Source organism: Calidris pugnax, unplaced genomic scaffold (assembly GCF_001431845.1).
Source record: "Calidris pugnax isolate Ruff unplaced genomic scaffold, ASM143184v1 scaffold111, whole genome shotgun sequence".
Lineage (NCBI taxonomy): Eukaryota > Metazoa > Chordata > Aves > Charadriiformes > Scolopacidae > Calidris > Calidris pugnax.
This window is the reverse complement of record NW_015090872.1, coordinates 973436-995769: the sequence shown is the minus strand read 5'-3', so window position 1 is coordinate 995769 and position 22334 is coordinate 973436. Positions and strand designations below refer to the sequence as shown.

The following is a 22334-nucleotide window of genomic DNA, read 5'->3' as shown; positions in this document are numbered from 1 at the left end:
ATGGTTCATAAATCCATGAAGATTTGAAAGCTACACTCCGGATACTAATTCCTGCTGGGAAATGTTTCTATTTAGTTACACTGTAAAGGTTAATAGTAAATACAATCTTGCATCTGCAAATCTCTGGTTTATTTTTCTTCTAAGAAATGACCTACCATTGACCTTATGTTATCCATCATTTGATGATTATGTCTGCATTTTCCAGTAAAAACCGCACTTCCCTTTTTTGATTAAATTAGACTGTGAGCTCAGATTTTGATTTATATGGAGTAGCAATGCCTCATTCTTCCAGGACTGAAAATGTCCTCGTTTAAGATCAGATCAGAAGATGGGATGAAAGCCTTTTATAATTTTGAAAGGAATCAGTCTTAATAACATTTCTGTTATTAATCACAAAGATGGAGATGTATAAAAGAAGATACTTTTAAATCTATACTAAAATTCTGAGAATTCTACATTGACAAATGGCTATTAATAAGAGAAGAGTATAAAGAAAAAAGCAAAGAGAAATGTTAAAAATGAGACCTTCTGGCTCACTGCTTTCACAGTTTGCAACTATGAAGGGACACTGAGGGAGCTAAGGCAGAGCAAAGATTAAAAGTCAAGAATGCCAGATCCTACTAATATATTGTTTAGCAAATAACTGTATCATATTTTATGATGCAACATATGAAGGGACACTGAGGGAGCTAAGGCAGATCAAAGATTAAAACTCAAGAATCCCAGATCCTATTAATATATTGTTTAGTAAAAAACTATCATATTTTATGATGCAACGACCTTATAGGTATGAATACACAAGACAGTATCCCTCTGTTAGCGCTTGATTACATTGAAAATTAAGGTGCAGAACAGAAACCTTTTTGCTGATCCATACATGAGTTCTCACAACAGTATGAATAGTATTCAGGAGACAGCAGTAAAACCTAAGAAGTTTCACGCAAAATTATTTTATAGGAATACTGTTAAAGCTGACAAATAAAAATTTCCAAACAGAAGAAATACCCAATTAACATCATTGTACCACTAGTACAATGGGTACTGTTCTGCCACTCCTGTGCAAACATGTCAACACACTAGTACAATGGGTACTGTTCTGCCACTCCTGTGCAAGCATGTGAACACAGTGTGTAATATCAGCTACACAGACTGTTTTTGCATTGCTTTAAATTATAAGCTATGAATACACTTCTTTTCCTTTTTTTCCTCATGCATTTCTAGAATAGTTCCAATAATTCTTCAGATTTTGTTTTTGTCAGTGGTGATTAGGGAATTTCACTGAACATAAATTCTTGTTTCTTATGCCATAGTCCTAGAGAAACTAGGACACATTAAAAAAGTATCTAAATAAAGAGAATTCACATAGAGGAAAAGGTCTGAACCTCTGTCAAAACAATATCAGTAAAGAAGCAGCATCACTGATTATCTTGGCAGTGCAGAAATGCAGAAGACTTATTTTCTGATAGAAAATACATAAAGATTAAGAAAAAATCTGCCTCAAATTCTCACTCACAATAAATCAATGTCATTACTCAGAAATTACAAGAATAAAATATAAGGTGGACCCACTTTTCTGACAGGTGACACTGCAAAGTATAGATAGTCAGAGCTAACTTCAGAAAGCTCTCTGAAGGTTTCAAATGCACGTGTCCTGGGGAACAACAAACTGTAATGTAGTTAAGCAAATACGTACTTCTGTGTAATTTTGCCTTCCAAATTTATAAAGCTTCTTACAGTGAAAGACTGGATGCAAAGTAAATGCAGTCAGAGAAATAAATGCACACAGAGGAGACATAAATTTTAGGTATTTGGGTTCTTTGTAGACAATTTAAACATTGTTTATAGATGTTGAGATTTTCTTTTAATATAATAAATTTCTACTCTTCTGGCTAGGGAGATTTAATTTTGAACATAAATTGCTGCATTCCGTGTAATTTCCACTGTCTGACTCTCTCATACCTGCAAATCTTTTTCACATAGGACATTATTCTTCCATCCAAGAGTAAACAATTTCTCTCCATCCTAATTAGCCCTGAAAGTAAGCTTTTCCCCTTCATGTGCCACAGTAGAAACTAAGTTTGAGAAAGAGTTCTGGGCAAAGGTGAAAGGTGTCTGCTTGGGGTCTATGTATAGTTTTAATGAGCAAATATGAATGTCTTAAAGCAGAAACTGTTTTATCTCCTGGTTTCACTTCTAAAACACAGGATTAATTTTAGCATTACAACTCAATCCGTCTGTGTGTCTTGAGGTGCACTTATTACAGCTTCAGGGCAGCAACAAACAAGATTCATCAACATCTTTTGTGTCTCCATTGTGTACTTGCAGAGCGCAGAGTCTAATTAGCATTGCGAGAGGAAAAGGTGACAGGACACACTTTGACTCCTGAAGCATTGCTCTTTTCTTCCAGTCTTTCCTTGACTTATCCCTACTCCCACTTTCACAGTAATATGAGGATGTTCACTTCTCTAGTTCCCAGGAATCAGCAGTTAAGAAAGCAAACAACTTCCTGAGTCTTCAATTGCCTTCTCTGCTCCTCTTATAGTAGATTAAATTTCACTGAAATTCATCCTCCACCCTGTGAAAGGCATCCATGAGGCAGTCTGGGATAGTGTCTTGGCAGAAGATAAACTTGCAGCAATCTTTCCATTATTCTACATAATCTATGCCACCTTTTTTCCTTTCAGAGGCACCTTGAATATTTTTCTTGCTCCAGTGATTGAAAGGGAATTTTAAAAGTGTAGGGGTAAAAGCAAATTTAGTTTAAATAAGATTAGAACTAGTTTGATGACATTGACAAAGACTTTTTTGAAATGAGTTTCAGATAAAGCACATATAGGCAGACTGATGTGGCTTTTTGGAGAAAAAAATATGTATTATTTGAATGAATTATTCACTTTTCCAGTGCTTTCCCCTTGCATTGTTTTCACTTTTTACACCATGTATTCAAATCCAAAGAGAATTTTACCAAAAAGGATTTCACTGCAAGACCGTATGTACCCAAATGACCATGTCATTTCTACTCCAGTATCTACAGCTCAAAGCTATTCAGATACCTAATACCTCTTCAAGACAATTGGGAGTGAAGCATTAAATAACTCGGTAACTCTAATTTCGCTTTCTCGTCCTGCCAAATTGTTCACGTCCACATTGTGGCCATTTGCTATGTTCCTCTGAAGTTATGCAGAGTATGCACACCAATGACCAAACACCTCTGCCCCGGGTTTGATGAGGGAAGGAAGAATCCACGCTAAAATGGCTATAGGCTACAAAATTAAAGAAAAAGAAATGCTGAAAAAATGAGAAAGACTCTTGCAAATTTTATTCCAGTAAACCCACCTGTGCCTAGGGAGAAAGAAAAGAGCATTTCTTAACAGACACATTGGAATGCCATGTACTTCTTAAAGCAATTACAGAAAAGACTGTAATACTTTCAAGTACTGTAATTCCTCTGGAGACCTCTCTGTCACAGTCAAAGGATATACTGAATGTTCTCAAATTTGCCTTTTCAAAGGTTCACTTACAAAGTTGGGAACTCTTTTTTTCCTCAGAACACTCTTCATTAATTATCTGATGTCTGTAGAGCATGTATTATTAGATTTTAATGGGTATTTTCTCTTACTATAGCTAATTTGGCCCTTACTCACCACACATATGGCTACGCTGAAGAGAAACGCAGCGAAATGGCGGCGCCGGGGTTACCTGAGGGACTCTGCTCTGAGGGCGGCTGCTCACTCCCCCTGAGGTAAGAGACACAGGGAGCCCTTCAGGGAAGAGACTCACCTGACTAAAACCACTTCTAGTTTGGAAAATGAGGAATAAAATACAAGTGTAAAAAACCTCGATGCTGTTCACATTGCTGCTAGGGAAGGGGACAAGGTCTGGGCGGGAAGAGTCTTGAGGAGGGTGGATGCAGCAACAACCATCAACACCGTGTGAGAGGAATTTCTGAGACCTGTGTGGTTGTTCTTACCCCGTCACTGCCACAGACACAATTTGTCCCCTCACGCTATGCCCACACGGAACTTTTCCTCTCACGACAAGCCCGCAAGCCTTCCCGCCGGGCACCGCCCCGCGACTACCGGCCCCAGCGGCCCTTGCGGTGCCCTCCCACCGCACCCGGCGGATCCTTGGCGCGGGGGCTGCTGGGACTTGTAGGCAGCTGCCTCCTCGCCGCGGCCTCTCGCCGGGACTCGACTTTTGGCTTTTTTTTTAAATTTTATTTTCTCCCTTTGGGTTTGTTTTACGGCAACGAGCTCTTCGTGTACCCTGCTCGCCTCTCGCAAGGTCAGAAGCAAAGGCTTCTGCCTCGCAGAGACACTGCGCCCCGCACCTGCTTTTACCTCAGAGCAAGGCCAGGCCTCCTGATGCCAGGTGGATGAGGGACTGTACTCTGCTGAAATAATGAATTCAGCTTTAAGAACCTTTTTTTTTGAGGGTGGTAAAAGCTTTGGGCAGGCTTTACATGCCACAACTGAAATTAAAGTTAAAGAGAATATGAGAATTCATTATTCTTGCTCAGGAGGGGACACCCACTCTGGTAACAAGAGAAAATCACTGAGGTCATTCTTTCATCTTGCTTATTTTCTTAACAAAACACAAATTTTTAATTCCTTGTCTTTCCTCCTGAAAACCAGCTCCTTGGGCCTCACCTGATGCTAATTTGTCTTACAGAGAAGTCTTCCGTACAGTGCACCAGTTGTGGTGCATTCTTCGCCCTTGGAAAGTATGCATTGACACACCTGGGAGAGAGAACCAAGCACACAGCTATTATCCTTTTGATGCTCCGTAAGTGGAATGTTATTTTGCATATTCCAAAACCAGTGCACTGTTCCCTGGGGTTTCAGCATTAGATGGGCAAGGGTTTCTTGCTGCAATGATTTAAAATTATTTGTTACCCGCTGAAGAGCCCACTCTGCCTTTTTTCAACTGGGGTAAGTCATGAAGGCTTTGGGATTTCCTTCGTCCTGACAGAATTGGGCAGCTGAGTGTCATCCTGGAAAAGGGATGAGGCATTAATGGAGCACATCGGGACTGCAGCTGCTGCCATCGCGAGCCTATATATAGAAACCCTCTACTCCACACGCACGTGGGAGACAAATGTGTTTGCTGGCAGCACAACTGAAGTTTGCAGTAGTTTTTTGTCACCTCTTGGGACTCAGTTGCTGCAGGAATAGTTGGGAGTCAGCTTCAGAGTTCTTAATTAAAGGTGCAATTTCACTGAAGTATGTAGTTGAAATGTTTACTCAGACTGTTCACCAGAGGTGCATACAATTCTGAGCTGAATGAGGAGGGGAGAAGAAACCAGGAGCTGGAGGATGTGATGTCCCTGACCGGTACTAATGGAAAGTCCCCGATTCCCATTCTGTGCCGCTGTAGTGTTGTCACTTTTAGCAGAGCATTCTGATGTAATTTTGTGTATACCTGACAAATAGGCTAATGACAGGAAGTATGATTTTATAATAATATACAGAATAAACGATCTGGTTGAGAAAATGCACTTTTTTTTCTTCCCAAGTACTATGTTTATAAATTCTTTCATAGTGTTTGACAGAACTATGTTTGTTATGACTGTCATTGTGCGTGTGATTTGCTATATGCTTGCAAAAAAGTCTAGAATAAGGAACGACAGCTATTTCTCTACTAAAAGCCAGATGAAATTTCTTCTCCTTACTGCTTCAGTCAGTTCTTTGTACAACATGTACTGAAGGGCTGCAAGATAGCTAGGCTTGTATCACCCCTGTTTTAAAGTAAAACTATGGAATGATCCTAGAAATTAGAGAATGAGAGAATCTTGCTTTTAAGAGAACTCCCAGTTTAATCAGCTCCTAGTCCCAGGCTGGGCATTCAGCTCTGCAACTTGCAGCTGTGGCTTTGTATCTGTCCAGTTCTAGATTTTTAAGTCCTTTTAGGCAGCTTGTCCTTTTCTGGTATATTTGCTTTACACCTAAAACAACATCAGTTCCATGTTGGGTAATACCACAGCGTAGGCAGCACTGGGGAAAAGAACTGAAACTAACAAACGTTGTTAACAATTTAGAGAAATGAGGGAGAAAGCAGAACTTTGCTGCTCAGTGCAGGAACACACAGCTTCCCTTACCTTTTCTAAACTCCTAAATGACCCATCATCAACTCAGAAAGGGATGTGAAACCTGCCAGGTGAGGGAACAAGGCACAGCCTGGAGCTGGAAAATGTGGTGATTTTGAACTTTAGAGAAGAACCCTTGACCTCGGTGAGAGACCAGCCATGCGAGAAGTGCAACAGCAGACTGCCACAGAAGAATGTGCTTTATATACTGGGCAGAAGAAACTTGCTTTGCTGGGGTCTCCTCTGCATCAGTGCCAGCTAAATAAAAAATCTTGTGAGTGAGCTATATAGTAAGATAAGAAGCAATTGCAACTGGGAGTATGTAGGTTCACTGCTCTTCACAACTGACTTGCTTAACTGTCCAACCTTTATGAAATGCTCAGTTCGTGACATATTAAATGCTATGATGTCATCTTACTTCAGGTTGAAATAGTCTGTGCCTAATCCTTCTGGGCTGGCTATGCAGATTCCTTGTGCTTTTGGAGATCACTAGCCTCCATAGTTTTCACTTACTTAATTATCTGTCTTGGTGTGGAATTAAGAAAGTTCCTGAACTGGTCTGACCAGGTGTGGGGAAGAATGCTGGGAAATCGTATGACTCTTGCAGACAACAATGTAATAATTAAAATATGTTATTTGCATTACAAGCAGCAGTAACTCAAGCCCCTATAAACTGTAGCCAAAATACATTCCTCATCAAGATATGTTCCTCATCTAGGTGTTACGTGTTGTACAGCCTGATTCTAGGCGTGATACCACTCTAGATAAACCTGTCCTCTGGTGCCAGGATTTGTGGAGCCGCATGCCAGATATTTTACACCATGCAGAACAGAGCCTTTCTAAGAACTGGCCTGTTCTTCAGTATAGGGCAATTTTTCTCCTTTCCAAGAACACTAATATATATTGTGGCAGCTTGATTGTATTGGCAAGTCAAGCTAACAATTCACTGTACAAGCCATTCCTTATAGCTGGGTTTCTCTCCCTGTGCCATGAAGTTGGTGCTCAAGTGTCTTGAGGACAGAGGATAACTATCAGAGGATGAAGATGTTCACAGGAGGAGGTTGGCACCACTATCTGTGATCGCACTACTTACCCGTGGTGTGGTTCTGGAGCCAGTTAAGCTCATCTTTGCCTGGGCTGCCTTGCCTCCCACCAACCTCCCACCATCTCCCTGCCCTTGTCGTGTTTTTCCATCCCATCCCTTCCTCCAGTTCCTGCAGTTGTATGGTCAGGTTCTGCGCAGGCAGAGGACGCTGGCACGTCTTCATCCTGCCAGGCCTAACTAGTTCCTTGATGTACCCTCCCTGCCAGCACGAGGGAGAGGGCAGGCAGAGGCTGCTGAGCCCAGCAGAACCACGTTATCCAGAATGTTAATAATTCATCGGTGACGTTGCTTCTTTCCATTCTTTCCAAGCGGTGCTGGAGCCAAAGGGGATGAAACACACTGAAGTGTACTATGACGACAAAACAAACTTGTCTGTGCCTTGCTTTGTGTGGATAGACGGATGGGGTAGATTAGAAGGCTGTCCTGACCTTGACTTTCTTGCTTTGATTGTTTTCCAGCATCTAAATTTTAAGTAGACGGATAAATGCTTACCACAGTGTATAGGTGTGAGGCAGAGATATTTCAGGCATTTTTTTGCTAAGTCTTCTACAGAAATGAGGTTTATTTTCCTTCATTACCTCTATCTCATTCTACTGCCACATACAATACTTTTTAACCCATGGTCCATTTCAGTTAAATTGGGTAAAGAACTAAGAAATTAAAGATATAAATTTTGTCAAAAGAGATGATCAGGAAGAGAAAAGCAAAATTATTGCATACTCTGTACTAGACAGCAGAGAAGCCACACAGAAGACAGCCGTTCTGAAGCCAAATGCAGAGCAAATGCCTCAGTATGGGTTTATACCTTATTAGACATCAGAGGATACCATTCTAAGGCATGAAATAATAGGAAAAAAACCCTTACTTCTGTTTATGGAGCTAATCTGCTAAATTCTGTATAAACAAGAAGTTGCTGCTTTTCCATTTGGGGAACCTCACTGAACTTAAAGAAGGGAGGCTGGTGATTTCCTTTAGTGCAGTGGTAATTTGAGTGTTTCTGGTTTGTGTTTTTTAATTCATGTTTCCCTTGCTAGGAAAAATTATTGCTGTGTCACTGTATGACTTTTATATGGCTGTGTGTGCATTTTACCATTCTAAGGCATGAAATAATAGGAAAAAAACCCTTACTTCTGTTTATGGAGCTAATCTGCTAAATTCTGTATAAACAAGAAGTTGCTGCTTTTCCATTTGGGGAACCTCACTGAACTTAAAGAAGGGAGGCTGGTGATTTCCTTTAGTGCAGTGGTAATTTGAGTGTTTCTGGTTTGTGTTTTTTAATTCATGTTTCCCTTGCTAGGAAAAATTATTGCTGTGTCACTGTATGACTTTTATATGGCTGTGTGTTTGGCTGGAAACCACAGCGAGAAGCAGTAAAAAGAGGTTTTGAAATTTAATTGTGTGGGCAACACGATCAAGAGACCTGAAAAGAAGGGACCAGCCCCTCTGGGACAGCTTGCTACCCAGGAGAGTCTCTTTCTGCTCCTCAGAGTAAGAGCTTACAAAATAATGCTTTTTCCATGCATCTGCAGTCACCCATCACAGCGTCTTACCCAATATAGCAGTTATGTTTTTGCTGGTATTTTGACGTTGCTGTCGTAGGGTTTTTGTTGTTTGGGTTTTTTGTTTTTGTTTTGGTTTTAGTTTATTAATCTGAAGGCTATTTCTGTTTGTGTACGGGGAAAAGTATCTTAAAGCACATAGGCTAAAACTGCCTTAAAAGGTAGGCTTTTCAAGCAAATTTTATATTCTGATTGAAGCTATACACATCTGATTATGAATTGTGAAAGGTATTAGTGAGTTCTTTTTCCCCCTTGGGGTAGAAGCTGGGAAAAGCAGCAGGAGTGGCTGCTCGGGAAGCGAGGAGGAGAGGGTGCCTGGGGGCTTTACATACCACCCTCCCAAGATCTGCTTACGGCATCACGTTGGAATGGATTCTGCTTACCCCAACGCTTTATTGCTCTGAAGCCGCCTGATCTTCTGCACTGCCACCTCTCTCTTTCACAATGGCTCTCAGCTGCCAGCTAAAACTTTTTGAAGCTGTTAGAACTAAAGCAAACCCAGGCAAGTCTCACTTCCTACATTGTTTCAGCTCGGGGAATATGTTATTGAAAGAACTAGTGGAGAACTGTTGAAAAGAATGGAAACATCCGTACAGTATTGCACTTGGGAATGGCAGAGTTTTCCTGGCTTTTATGCAAATGTTTTTTGGAGAGGATTGAGAGAGCAGGGAGGTGACAGCCCTGCCTTCGGCTGCCCTGGTAATCGATGCTCTGCCCCTGCATCTTGCTGAAGGATTCAGAAGAGGCTGATCCACCTCATAGGGAAGGTGAGTGACATAAAGCAGGGATGCTGGCCTGCCAAGAACGTGGGCACTGTGGTAGTCAAATGTTTTTCTCCTTTGTATAAAATCAATAGCATTATTTTTATATGCCTTTTTTCACCAACATTTTCATGGAAAAAAAGAAACCTAAAAAACTCTTAGTCCCATCCCAGCCCTCCATGAAATCTGTGCCTGAGAAAGTTTGGTTGTAAGTGGAAACTCTTGAGATAAGAATCCTGCAGCACTACACCAGGGCAATTATATTTCACATTTGATGATTCCATTCTCTAGACCCCAACCTAGATTATATCTTCCACGAGGTAGTAGTTCATCCAGCTCAGGAGATGGAGACCTGTGGCAGACCCTCACTCTGCAGGAGAAAAATAGGGCATGGACTACTGCTGCCAGGGGCATTGGTTTACCGTTTCCAAATTGTCTATGGAAAGTGGACAGTTTTTAAAGGGAAAACTTTATTTTGTTGAAAACCGTGGGCAGAAAAGGTTGCGGGAGTAGGTCAGCTGAGGCTGTGTTTGGTAAGGAAGGGATGAAAGAAGGTGAGGCTCAGATGCCTTAGACATTGCTTGTGGCATATTCTCCCAAAATGAAGCTGATTCATATTTGGAAATGATTTGACTGCAGGCAGATAGTTTAGAACATAATGTATTATGCAGATTTCTACCTAATTGACTTGTCCAATTAGATCATTAAAAGGCCTCAAGCATTTGTGGCTGAGTTTTATTTTGTAGCATTTTTCAGAAAAACCTCACTATTTTTTCCTTGCAGAAATCTTGCCTGTGTGTTCTGCCCACCCCGGGGTTCCTGGATGAGGATGACTGAGGTGCCCATATGGGGCTGGCACATACTGGTGTAGAGAAGGCTGGGGGCTGTTTGAAAGTGGTATTAATCAAAGGTTGCAGGAGGTGGTGGCTTCACTGGAGACTTTTCTTGCAACATATTAATTGAGCTGCATTTTTGTGGCCACTTAACTCTGACACCATGTTTTTGCAGGGACATTAATTTGCACCTTGTAGGAACTTTGTCACCCTGCATGGTAGAGTCCCGCAGAAGTAGAGATACTTTTTGAGATTTGAAGTTAGGGAAGGCAGTAATTATAAACATTTTTTGCTGATTTTCCTAAACAGTATTTCAGCCTTGTATGTTCCTCCTTACCTGCAGTTCTTCAACTCTGACTTTGTACAAATTATCAAATGAATGCTGTGATGAGAGCGCAGTACCCAGCCAGACGATGGTTGTCCTTGTTGCATAATGCAGAGAGCTTTGGCCAGAGGAGTTTTTAGCAATAGTGAGGAAGGGCGGGGTATAGAGGCCACACTCTGTAATTGAGGATCAAAGCTAATTGTTTCTGCCTCTCAATCCGTATAGGAGCTGTTCAGCTGCAAAAGGCAGAAGTGTTAGGAAGCATCTCTCACCTGGACGTTTTGTCATCAGGGAGAGGTGAAGAGGTAAGTTCTACTTTTTACAAAATCAGTTTGTTGTAAGAAAAGTCTTTCCTCAAAGTAGCTGGGCAATACATTTAATGATAAGAGGCTTAAGTATAACATTTAGTAAAAACTGCATGTAATGTACAGAAATGTGGTGGATATAGTAAGGTAAAAGTAGTTAGTAATAATTCTTAACTACAGAAACTTTATCTAGTTTATCTCACCTGCCAGGTAGAAAAGAGGTGGGGAAGTTATGGAAGTAAAATGGAAAAGGTGAGGCTAAGTTTTCCTAAAAACTTTAGGAAGTGGCTTTTGTTAGGATAAAAGTTCTATGAAGTTGTATTTAATTTCTGTAGAATAAGTTTTTTTCCACATCTCTTGACACCACCAGAATTCTTAATTTTGCAAGTAAAAAGAGGGGAATCACAGTTTTTGTTTTGTCTCCTCTTACTTACCAAATGACAGGAAGCAGCAGTAAGTGAAATAGTCCTGTTTTCCCTTCACCTCTCCAGTTCTGTATTCTGGTAATGTAACGCTCAATAATTATTAGCATTAATTTGAACACAAAGCTTTAAAATAAATTTATATTTATATTATTATTTCTATTCTGGTGATATATTGATTGTCTCATTGTTGCAGAAGAAGCTGGATAATCTTTATATAGTTTCCTTTTATTGTATTTCTGTATATGTGGTATTCTGTATAGTCCCAGTTTGCATTCCAGCAGCAGTTGAAGCATAAGACGTAAAAATTCAGTCTGGGTAGCAGAAATCAGGCTTCTAGCCAAGTTCCACGTCAAAATCCATGAGTGGTGAAGGAGAGAAGGTTTGAAGTGCTTTTTGAATTAGGCCATTTCAACAGAGTCTTAAAAAATACGGTACAAGGCAAAGTTATGAAAGGAGAATTTGGCTCGGAGAACAGAATTGCAACAATTATTGGGTAACCCATTTCTGGAAAAAAGAGATATTGTGGAACCTCCTTGGTAAATAATGGTGCCCGGTACTCAGGGGTCTAAATTGGACTGTGGTGTTCAGAACTGAAGGTAGAAAAGGAAAAAAGAATACAAATGAAGCCTTTTACAGCACGGGGTAAAAGAATGACTCATGCCAGTCTGTGACTATCTGATCATGGTTTATGCTTTAAAACGTATTTTTAATCTTGGAATTTTAGATCTTTTATCTTCTTAAAACATCATTTATTAGAAATGGTCCGTATGAGCAAACTGAGTAGCATGGAGTTGCTGCCCATATGATTTTTTATATATTTTTTGCCTTTTTTTTTTGGGTAAGGTTTCTGTTTCTACTAATTATCCTTTATTGTAATAGGGAAGGCTTTCAGAAGCGGCACAAAATTGAAGATGGATATTAAGAGCATGAAGAATTATCTCTATTGGCTGTACTGTCAGTTTGAACTAATCACCTGCAGCTACCTCATGGAGCCCTGGGAAAAAGTGCTCTTCTACACTTTCAACGTTACGATGTTAGTTACGGTGTTATACACCACTTACATCTTTGTCCCTGTCCACATTAGCACGGCTTTCCAGTTCTTCTTGCACTTATTTGGAAACCAACATGAAAATACTGTTTCTGTCGTGAAATAACATGGCAACCTGACACTGACTTTTGGGTCAAAGAAGTGTTTTCCTTAGCACTCCAGTTTTGTTTAGAAACAGGTTCAGGGTGTGCGCAAACACTGTTTTATTCTGCAATATCTGTTAATATTCTTCTGTATTCTGGGACTCTAACAGCAAATTACTTTGCCAAAGCAATTTCAATCACTCCTTGTTTTTATCATTTGACTGCTTCTTAAAGAGCTTTCAATTTTAAGGACTGGCTGGAGTTACAAAGCTGGGTTTGGTACAGAAACAACTATGCTGCATACTTTGTTATTCCAGGGAGAGCTGCTTGGATATGGAGAGTTTTCATCTTGAGAAATTGTATGGCATATGTTTGTTCTTGTCTGCCATGGCTTTGCTGAAGGGAGAGATGTGTACACAAAAGATTTTGCACAATACTATGTACAACTATAAGCTGCTTCTCTAAGCTTGGTATGTATGTATTTATAGAATGGTTTTATTATTTATTTAGTTACCTCGGTTATTTAATACAATTAAATACTTGAGTGGTTCATCATCATTATGCAAATAATGCCTTTGATTTATTAAAAATGTGGGGATTTACTTCCATGAAAATTTATAATAAAATTCTCATTTTCTTGGAATTTAAAAAATAAAAATAATTTTTGTTTTACTTCTAGAAGACTAGTAAAGCGTGCATGTCCGTACATAGAACATGAAACTACATAGTCAGTTGTGGCCAGGGATGAAGTACCAGGAGAAGAGTGGAGTAGTAGGAAGGCACGTACAGAATAAATAAATGCAACTTTGCTCCCACCCACGCTGAAGTGAGTTTTCTTACATCTTGCCAGCACAGAGATGCTCCTAGAACGTCCTCTCCTTCCAGAGAACAGGATGTTATTAGTAAGTGGCACTCAAATGACTTATGAAATGAGATTTGGTCATAGAGCGTGATAAAACGAAGTGAAGACACTAATTATGTCATTTGTCATCTCAACATGAGATTCTGTTACTTTCCCAATTTATAATTAGCAGAAAATAAGATAGGACATGAAAATGGTTTATTTGGGAAAATAAGGACAGCTGAGTTTAAATTTAAAACTCTTTTGACAGTACCCAAGTAATCTCTAAGTCTGTAGAAAAATCTTCTATTTAATGCTTTCAGATTAGAATCCAACTGTATGTTTTATTAAAGTAACATAATGGCTAAAGTAGTAAATATCTTACATGTGCTGCTAGTAGCTTTCATGCTCAGTATGTGTATTCCATTTATTGATGTTTAGGAACAGAAGGGAGAAACACAGTATTTTAGTTACATCAATTATTAAGCTATTTATGAAGATAATAGTTTTGTTTCAAAGCTGGCAGTCTATAGCGTAGGGAAATAAAGGCAGTATTTTGCACTGTACGTGCACCCATTGCAGTAGAAAGCTCAGTGGATAAGCAGGCCAGCATAGCTATGGTTACACTAAATTACAGTAGAAGACTTCACACGTACAGCCAAAGTATTTGTGGACATCAAGGAACCCAACATCAGGCTGCGGAAGGAGGAACTCTTACCCTGGGTGTGTTTTTGTTTATGGCCACCCTTTCCCCCTCCCTCCAGTGCAAACCCACTGGCTGTTTGTTGTGGTTGCCTGAACTGCCGGGTGCCTCTTTGCCAACAGCCGGCGTAGGGTGGTGTCTGTTGAGCTGTTTGCATGCAGCCGTCCTTCCGCAGGGACGGCTCCTGCCTGGCTGCTGGTGACAGTCACAGCTCTTCCTGCCATTCCCCAGCAGCAACAATCTCATCTCAGCTGCGTGAATCAGAGGGAGCTGGGAAAGCACCAAAAAACACAAAAAAAAGAAGAAAAGGGCCAAGAGGCAGCTGAAAAGAACCCAATTTCTTGATTGATTTTACTCATTACCTTTTCCCTGCATGTCACCAAGGCGCCCATCTATAGGATTTAAAATATTACATGCAAACTCCACCTTGCAATTTCAGTTTCGAAATGCTCGCCTGCTTGGGCAGGTTCCCTGTTGGAAGCTGTGCTCCGACCAGCAGCCCGAGGGGCTGAACTGATAGAATAAGGCCATGGCTCCAGATTTTCTAATGTCAGGCCTGCGCACGCTTGTTTGGCAAGGTGAATTTGATCCAGGTCAGGCACTGGTATAATTTGGTGTCTATCAAACTAGGCATGCACTTGATAGAGCGTTTGTGTCTATCAAACTAGGCATGCACTTGATAGAGCACTTGATAGAGATTCCAGCTGTGAGAACAGATGCTGCCCGATGTGGCATAAAGACTAGTATAACTGCCTGCTTCAACATTTTTCAAGTCTTTTTTTTTTCAACCAGCAGAATTTGTAGTGGCTCTGAGTGGCCACAAAGTTTGCTTTTTTAAACCTGGCAATGAGTGTTGCAAATCAAGGTTTACTTATCGCATGGCTGGAGCAGAAAGTATTTCAAAAGGAATAGGAAATGGACTATTCCATGAGATTCTTGCCTGCACACCCTTCTCTGAGGACACCTGCACCACGCTTAGTTCCCCGTGAGTTCTTGCTGGCACCAGCAGCATTTCCATCCCACTTTGCCTCAGTTTCTGGCACAACTAAAAGCAAGCAAAGTTTTCTGGACCAACTTTCTCACACAGATGGGGCAGTCACCTGCAGAGAGTGTTTGCAGGGAGATGCTCACGTAGACAAGAGGCCACGTGAGTCAGAGGTTGTTTATTAGGCACAGGGCTGGCTGCTTGGTCCCCTAAACCTTGTCAGAGTATCTGCTTGCTTAACAAGAGATAGCAAATCCTTAGTGCCAGTGCCTGCCCCACGAGAGCTGCTAATGCCACACGCCTGTTTTCCACGGGCCATGTGGGGGTGTGTGCATGGGAAAGGAGGTGGCTGGTTGCAGTCGCTGTTTGCAGGGTTTTAGTATCCATCAGATGCAGGGAAGCATCCATCATTTATTTGCAGGGTTGTATTATCAATCCTGATGCAAGAGGTGGTTGTTGCTCTCTCCTAGGCCCATTGACCACAGAGCAGACGCAGTACGTGCTGCTTTGTGACTTCCTGTCAATAAAGGAATTAATTTTAGTACTTCTAAATGTGGACTTAAACATGCAGTCTTAATTTGACAAGGTTACTTTCTGACATAAAGCCAATCTGGTTCTCTAACATCATTTCCACTCCTCACCTTTGCGAATAGATCTGACCTTCTGGTCCCTGTGTTTACATCACTGTTACTATACATTACATTACTATACATTAAAAAGAAAGGTGGGGATGATATGGAGCACCATTCAGATCACTGCTTCATGGACTTTTTAAAAGGAATCTCATATTAACGTTGCACAATTTACCAATGCTGGTTCAGCAAGAGTTGAGACTCAAGAACAAGATAATAAACCTCTGCTAAAATACAACAGCTCATGCTGCTCACTATAAACTGTTTGATCTTTACAGCTGTAATACATAATGGAAGATTCACAGCATCCTCATTATGAAGGTTTATTATTGTAGGACTTTTACAGCTTATCTCTCATTAAACGATAATCTGTATTTTATCGATCCAAGTAGTTTAAACTTCCTAAATGCAATGAAGATGATGATTTTGTTCGCACAGAACTCTACCCCCTCTGCTCCTGCTTACTTCTAACAGTTTTTAGAGGCTTAAAATAAGGTCATGCTCCTTGTTATTTTATTGTTTTACTACTACAACGTATGCATTTTGTCTGTGCTACTATTTACATCTAAGCGTAATCTGAGTTCTTATCTTAGCTAGTCATTATCTGACTTGAAAATCCTGTTTCTAAGATGAACTTGTCAGCACTTACTAGCCTCTGCATCCCACAGAAAAAATTCCTTTTCATCTTGCATACATTTGTTTAGAACAACATTGAGTTTACAGCAGATCTGTTTGCTTTTACAAAACTGACCTTAAATTACTCAGTTCCGCTTGGCTGAAACTTTCTGCCCAACTTTCCTGCTCAGCTGAAACTACTTCATGCAACAGCTTAGTTATAGCCTTCTTTGTTACAGAAAATTACTTCTTCATATATTGCCGATGTTTTCAGTATACAGTGTAAATAGCTACATAGAATAGGATTTACACATAAATTTTTCTGGATATTTTCAGAGCCTGCTAATGCTTCCCTGAGGAGGCCAGGGCCTGCCCAGGGAACTGGAGTGAGAAGCACAGCTGTGGGCACAGAGAGGAGTCCTCATGGATCCTACAACTGCCCAAGCGAGCACGCAGATCATACTTCCCAGGCTGCTGGTGGGTCTGGGCTCTATCCTCAGCTCTAGTGTGGAGGGGCACATGCTTAATTATGGATAAATGAAACCTTTTTGGTGCTTCCCACTACAGGGTGCACGCGGAGGCCACAGAGTGTCTCCCAGCAAATTGAAACACGCTACTGAGAAGCACCTGCATTTTTTAGAAAGCTGGTTTAACTACAAATAAAACTGCAGCACCCTCCCCCCAGAGTCAACATACTCTGTAACAACCTTTTCTATTTGAAAGTCTTACCTGAAGATATCCAAGGTGCTTTCAAATATACATTAGCATGGCTAATTTATCTGCATAATGAGCTCATGCATTAAAAGCCAGTATAGCACTTGAACTCGACCTTTGAATATTTAAAAAATTGTATTATAAACCTACATTATAATAATTTGTTTTTGAGATTAAATCACCTTGTATGTATCTGGCATCCTGTCGGAGTGCAGGGAATTGTGTATGATCTCAACCGCATCAGATATTACTGACCTATTGCTTGGGTACATAATACAGCACCCTGAGTTTCTCCCTGTCCCTGTCAGTGACACCTATAGCAGCTTTATGTCTTTAGTACAGGAAGGGATATGTAAAAGTCAGATCAAACTTAAGCTGGAGTAGCTACGAATACCCAAACTTTAACAAAGCATTTTAGCTCAGGCTGACCTCGTTACAGAGAGGAAGGCCGAAGCAACAGGAATCCTTCCAAGAGACTGTGGGGAGCTGAAGATCGCAGGCTTTGGGAAAGAGCAAATTCAGGCGATGAGGAAACTGTGGTGACCAAGTGAGCTACATACAGAGTTCAGAGGCTGCCAAGGTTAAACAGCACCTGCCTCAACACTGTGACAGTTTGGACTGAAGAGAATTCCTTTTAAATCCTACTTGGAGCATACACATCCTCATGTTGGATCTGGGTCTCCAGCAATACCAGCCACCTGCTGGACCGGGGTGTTCAGCACACGGGTATAGAAGCAGGCACGGAAGCCCAGAGATGCTAGAGGGCTGAGGAGCAGCTGCCTCCAGGAGCCAGCTGGAAGGGTGGCCCGAGTGTGATTGCTCTCATCGGTGCTCGTACAAGCACTTCCACTGGGCTGCTGGCTCCAGCATCACCTCTCTCAGCGTGCCAGCTTCTGCAAATCCTCAGCTTTGATGTGTGTGCTGCATCAGGAACCTGCAATTCCACCTCTGACCGAGGCTTCCACCAGGGAAACTCACATCTAGCCAGCACAACACAGAGTGCCTGAACATCTTCCCTCCTCGGGGCACTCAGGGCTCCTAAAGGACCTAATTCTGGATTATTTTCAATATGAACATTGGCCTTTTGAGGAAAAGTCTAAAACAAACCTAGGGCTTCAAATGACTTTGAAGGCTTTCTCTTCTGCTGCATTCATACTGGCTTAAATATGTCAAGCTTTCATACATTAGCATAAATTCATTTCAGCAGAGGTAAGGGTTAAAAATTGCAGTCCTTCATATCTCAGATCCACCCTACAAAAAGGTATGACTTAACCAAGACCTACTTTAATAACAAAGGTGTTAATCATAATCATTACAGCCCATGCAGCATGATCTTGTCATGCTAAGTGGTACAACAAACAACTTTCCAAATATTTCACAGCTTAAATGGTTTCCTTCCATCTTACAGAACTTGTCACTAAACACAGATTATTTTAAAATAGTCTTTCAAGCCCTTTCAGTGCTTGGCACATCTGAAATTTTCTTAGTTGATGTGAAAAGGTACATTAGCTGTGGATTTCTGTCATAGATAATTGTTCCATTTTATAAAGCTGAATATTCAAATTAAACAAAGGCACCTCTCCTTGATGATTATGCTTTGGTTTTCATCATGGAACTGAGACCCTGACAAGTTTGAAACTCCATTTCCTGTTTCTTACGTGTCTTAACCAGGTTCCCATCCTAAACTTACAATAAAGTACAGAAAACATGGGTAAATTCTGAAGGCAGTAATATTCTTTGCTACGTGATTATATTCTGGAATGAGCTACAGCAAACACTGCCAAAACCCCTCTGAAACCCAACAGATGAGTCTCATCCCTATATTTAACTGTTCTGGGAGAATGCAGTGAACATAAGTGGCCCTGGCAAAACGTAGAGAACGAATGTGCCAGCAGAAGGAGCACTTTGCTGGGGAGAAGTCCTTTAACATCAAGATCAAAACAGCTTTTGTCTTATTTTTCCTTCAGTTGGTGTTATGTTATTTTAAATTTAAATGAAAATATTAGGAACTGTCAGCATAAACAATTTTTTCAGAGTTTACAGCCGTCTTTCCTTTACAGCAGCTGAACAGACTGCTTTTGGGCCATTAACATGAAGGAATAGTGACATCAGGTGGCCTATCACATTAATCACAAGCACATCTCAGTTTTACTATGGCAACTTCTACAGAAGAATGGACCAGTGGCTGCCACTGTGGATGCCTCCTGCCCAAAGTGAGACCCACTGACTTATGCATCATAACATTCTCCTTCATCATTTTCAGTGAGCAAAAAAACTTTCAGACACTTATTACGAAGGCCTAGACAGCTTCTCCCATAACAAATGAATTTTTTTTTAAATAAAATTTTTAATTTCAATAAAATGATCTAGAACCACAGTAATGCACCAAGTGCTCACAGGAGCTACTGCACAAACTGTTCACTAAGGCAACTGAACCCCCAAAAAAGAAGAGTTTTGCCATTAAGTAAAATGGAAATTCAGCACTAAAACCCCACAAAGTTTAGATCTAGTCTTGTGTTTTCTCTCTTTTCTTCCCCTCAATAATTCACTGGAGGGTAAGACAAGTGAAATTCCATTAGCTTAACTGATACAAACTGTTCACTAAGGCAACTGAACCCCCAAAAAAGAAGAGTTTTGCCATTAAGTAAAATGGAAATTCAGCACTAAAACCCCACAAAGTTTAGATCTAGTCTTGTGTTTTCTCTCTTTTCTTCCCCTCAATAATTCACTGGAGGGTAAGACAAGTGAAATTCCATTAGCTTAACTGATTTCTTCCCACCATTCCTAGCCAGGGAAGCTGCAGTGCCAGGGCTGAAAGGCTGTACAAAGCCTTATTTGGGTTCTCTCTGTCAGAGCCCTGCTTCTGAAAGAACAAAACGTTGGCTGTTTTGAAGGACAAAACTTCTCTGCTGAAACAATCTCATCAGCTGGCTGTGCTTTTTTTTTTTTTTCCTGGCTTTCAAATACTTTAGAAACTTTTGAAGGACAAAACTTCTCTGCTGAAACAGAATCTCATCAGTTGGCTGTGCTTTTTTTTTTCTTTTTTCCAGTTTTGAAATACTTTAGAAAGTATTCTTTCTTCTCAGTCTTACTACTAGTTTACTATGTGGCAAACCTGTTTCAAATTTATCCATCACTTAACTACTTCAGACAACCTTTTTATACCTGTGTTACTATTCATAAATACTGCTGCTGCTGATCACATATCCTCTGGGCCAAATCTGCTACACACACGTGTGTAGTCACATCTCAGAAGCAACCCCTCTCCTCACCCAGCAAGTTCATAGGATGTTATGCTTCCACTCTACTGATTCAAAATCTGTGTGTTACTATTCATAAATACTGCTGCTGCTTGGTACTGGTGATCACATATCCTCTGGGCCAAATCCACTACACACACGTGTGTAGTCACACCTCAAAAGCAACCCCTCTCCTCACCCAGCAAATTCTTGGGATGTTATGCTTCCGCTCTACTGATTCAAAATCTATCAAAACCTGGGTGCAAATTAATCATTAAGCAGTTATGACTTAAAATCCTGAAGCAACTTCTGTATATATAAAAGGAGAGGAGCTTTTAAGCTGTGAAGAAGCTTCAGAAAGAGGTGCAGGGTAAGTGGCAGCCTTTTATCTACTGTGAATTAAGTACTTTTTGTCAAATTACTTACCCGGTTTCAGGGAGAAGACCTTGGCAAACATTCCATTTGCCAGCACATCAGTTAAGCCTCTTCTGCCTCCCAACTCTTTAAATGTTAAAGGGACACCATAAACTAAAGAACCTAAAATTAGAACTAACTTTGGTTTCCAGCACACACAGCTTTACCCGCTCACGGGAGAGCTGTTACTATGTGTTACCAGCCAGCAAACAAATGCACAAAAAGCCAAGCAATATACTTAGATTTATGAGTTGTTTGCCCGGTATCCGTAGCATGAGATCTTTCCGGCAAGACTCTTGCTGAAAGATAACTTGAAACCCAATACAGACTGGCAACAGACCGTGGAAGGGACAGGAAGAAGAGAGACGTCTCCAAGTAACAAACAGGATGACAGACGAGACAGCCGTACCTCTGAAATTCCTGAGACACTCTGAAGGAAAACACTAGAGAGGAAGGAAAAGGATTGATCAAAAAGCACGGTTTTAAACAAGCTTTTATTACTCATCCTTCACCTGCCACCACCAGGAAGTTTATTACCAAACCGTGTAAGACAAAGGCTTGATCATTTTTACCTGTCAGAAAAATCACAAGCCAAAACACATCTCGTGCGGACACAGACGCGTTCACTGGCTACAGCTTGCAAATTAAAATTCTTTGATTTCCACAGATTTGGCCCAATGGTCACTAGAAATGCGTTTATCTGCATCTCCCCAGCACTACTGGCAGGTGTAGCTACTGTAAAATACGTCTAATAAAACGTTTTATTGTAGCAATAATTCAGTTTAGCTATGCAGCTGCATTCTCATGAATATTTTTTAAGCACGGTTTTATGCCTTCCCTATACTGAACTAAATTACTGTCACGAGATAAATTGTATCTTTAGTTCTCAGCAGCTTTATGGATTTTTCTTAACTGCTCTTCTACACAGTAAAAAAAAATACGACAAAGCTCCCGAGAGTGGAAGCAGAAGAGCTTTGTGTGACACAAATACACAGCGAGAGACGGCACTAAGGGACGGCTGAGCCGCTAACGCCAATAGTGGGATTAGAGCTTTGCTACATCAAAACTGCTTTTCCAAATTTCCAGTTTTCCCCCCTTTCCAAATGGATGATTACAAGGTTGTGAGACAGAATTTAAAAAAAAAAAAAAAAAGAAAGAAAAAAACTGGTAACTAAACGTTGCTCCATCTTTTACAATCAAAACTACCTTTGCCTTCTGTGGCATTTGGCCTGGGCTGAGACAGGGAGCCTGAAATCCAGCCCTCACACCTGTGTGGAAATGGCCAAAAGATTACATTTAAACTAAAGAAGAAGGGGGAAAAAATAGAATCTCTTACCTGGCAGTGGGCTGAATACTGCAAACTCCTTGATAATTTCTTTTGTTTGATGCCTGGAAAAGCTGTAATGTACAGTGAAACAGAGGAAGGTGCTCCTGACACCTCCTCAGCTGAGGCTACAGAGAAATAGCAGATTTTCAGCCCCGTTATGTCTCTTCCGACCACACAAGTGGTGACAAACTATGTGAAGTGTTCTCACTGCAGCTATACAGATCTTTGATAACCATTAATACCCTGTTAGATGATTCCTACACATCTCTTTTTTTTCCCCAACTTTATATTATTATTATTTCCCTCCTTATTTACATGTACCATTTATTTTGAAC

At 40.7% G+C, this 22334-nt stretch overlaps 1 protein-coding gene across 1 annotated transcript; it reads left to right on the top strand.

Annotated features, from left to right (window-relative positions):
• The first annotated feature begins 12305 nt into the window (after positions 1-12305).
• LOC106890221 (serine palmitoyltransferase small subunit B-like) lies at positions 12306-13133 on the top strand. The gene has a single exon (XM_014945852.1). The coding sequence runs from the start codon at positions 12310-12312 to the stop codon at positions 12550-12552; it is 243 nt and encodes an 80-aa protein (XP_014801338.1). The 5' UTR covers positions 12306-12309; the 3' UTR covers positions 12553-13133.
• Positions 13134-22334: the final 9201 nt, after the last annotated feature.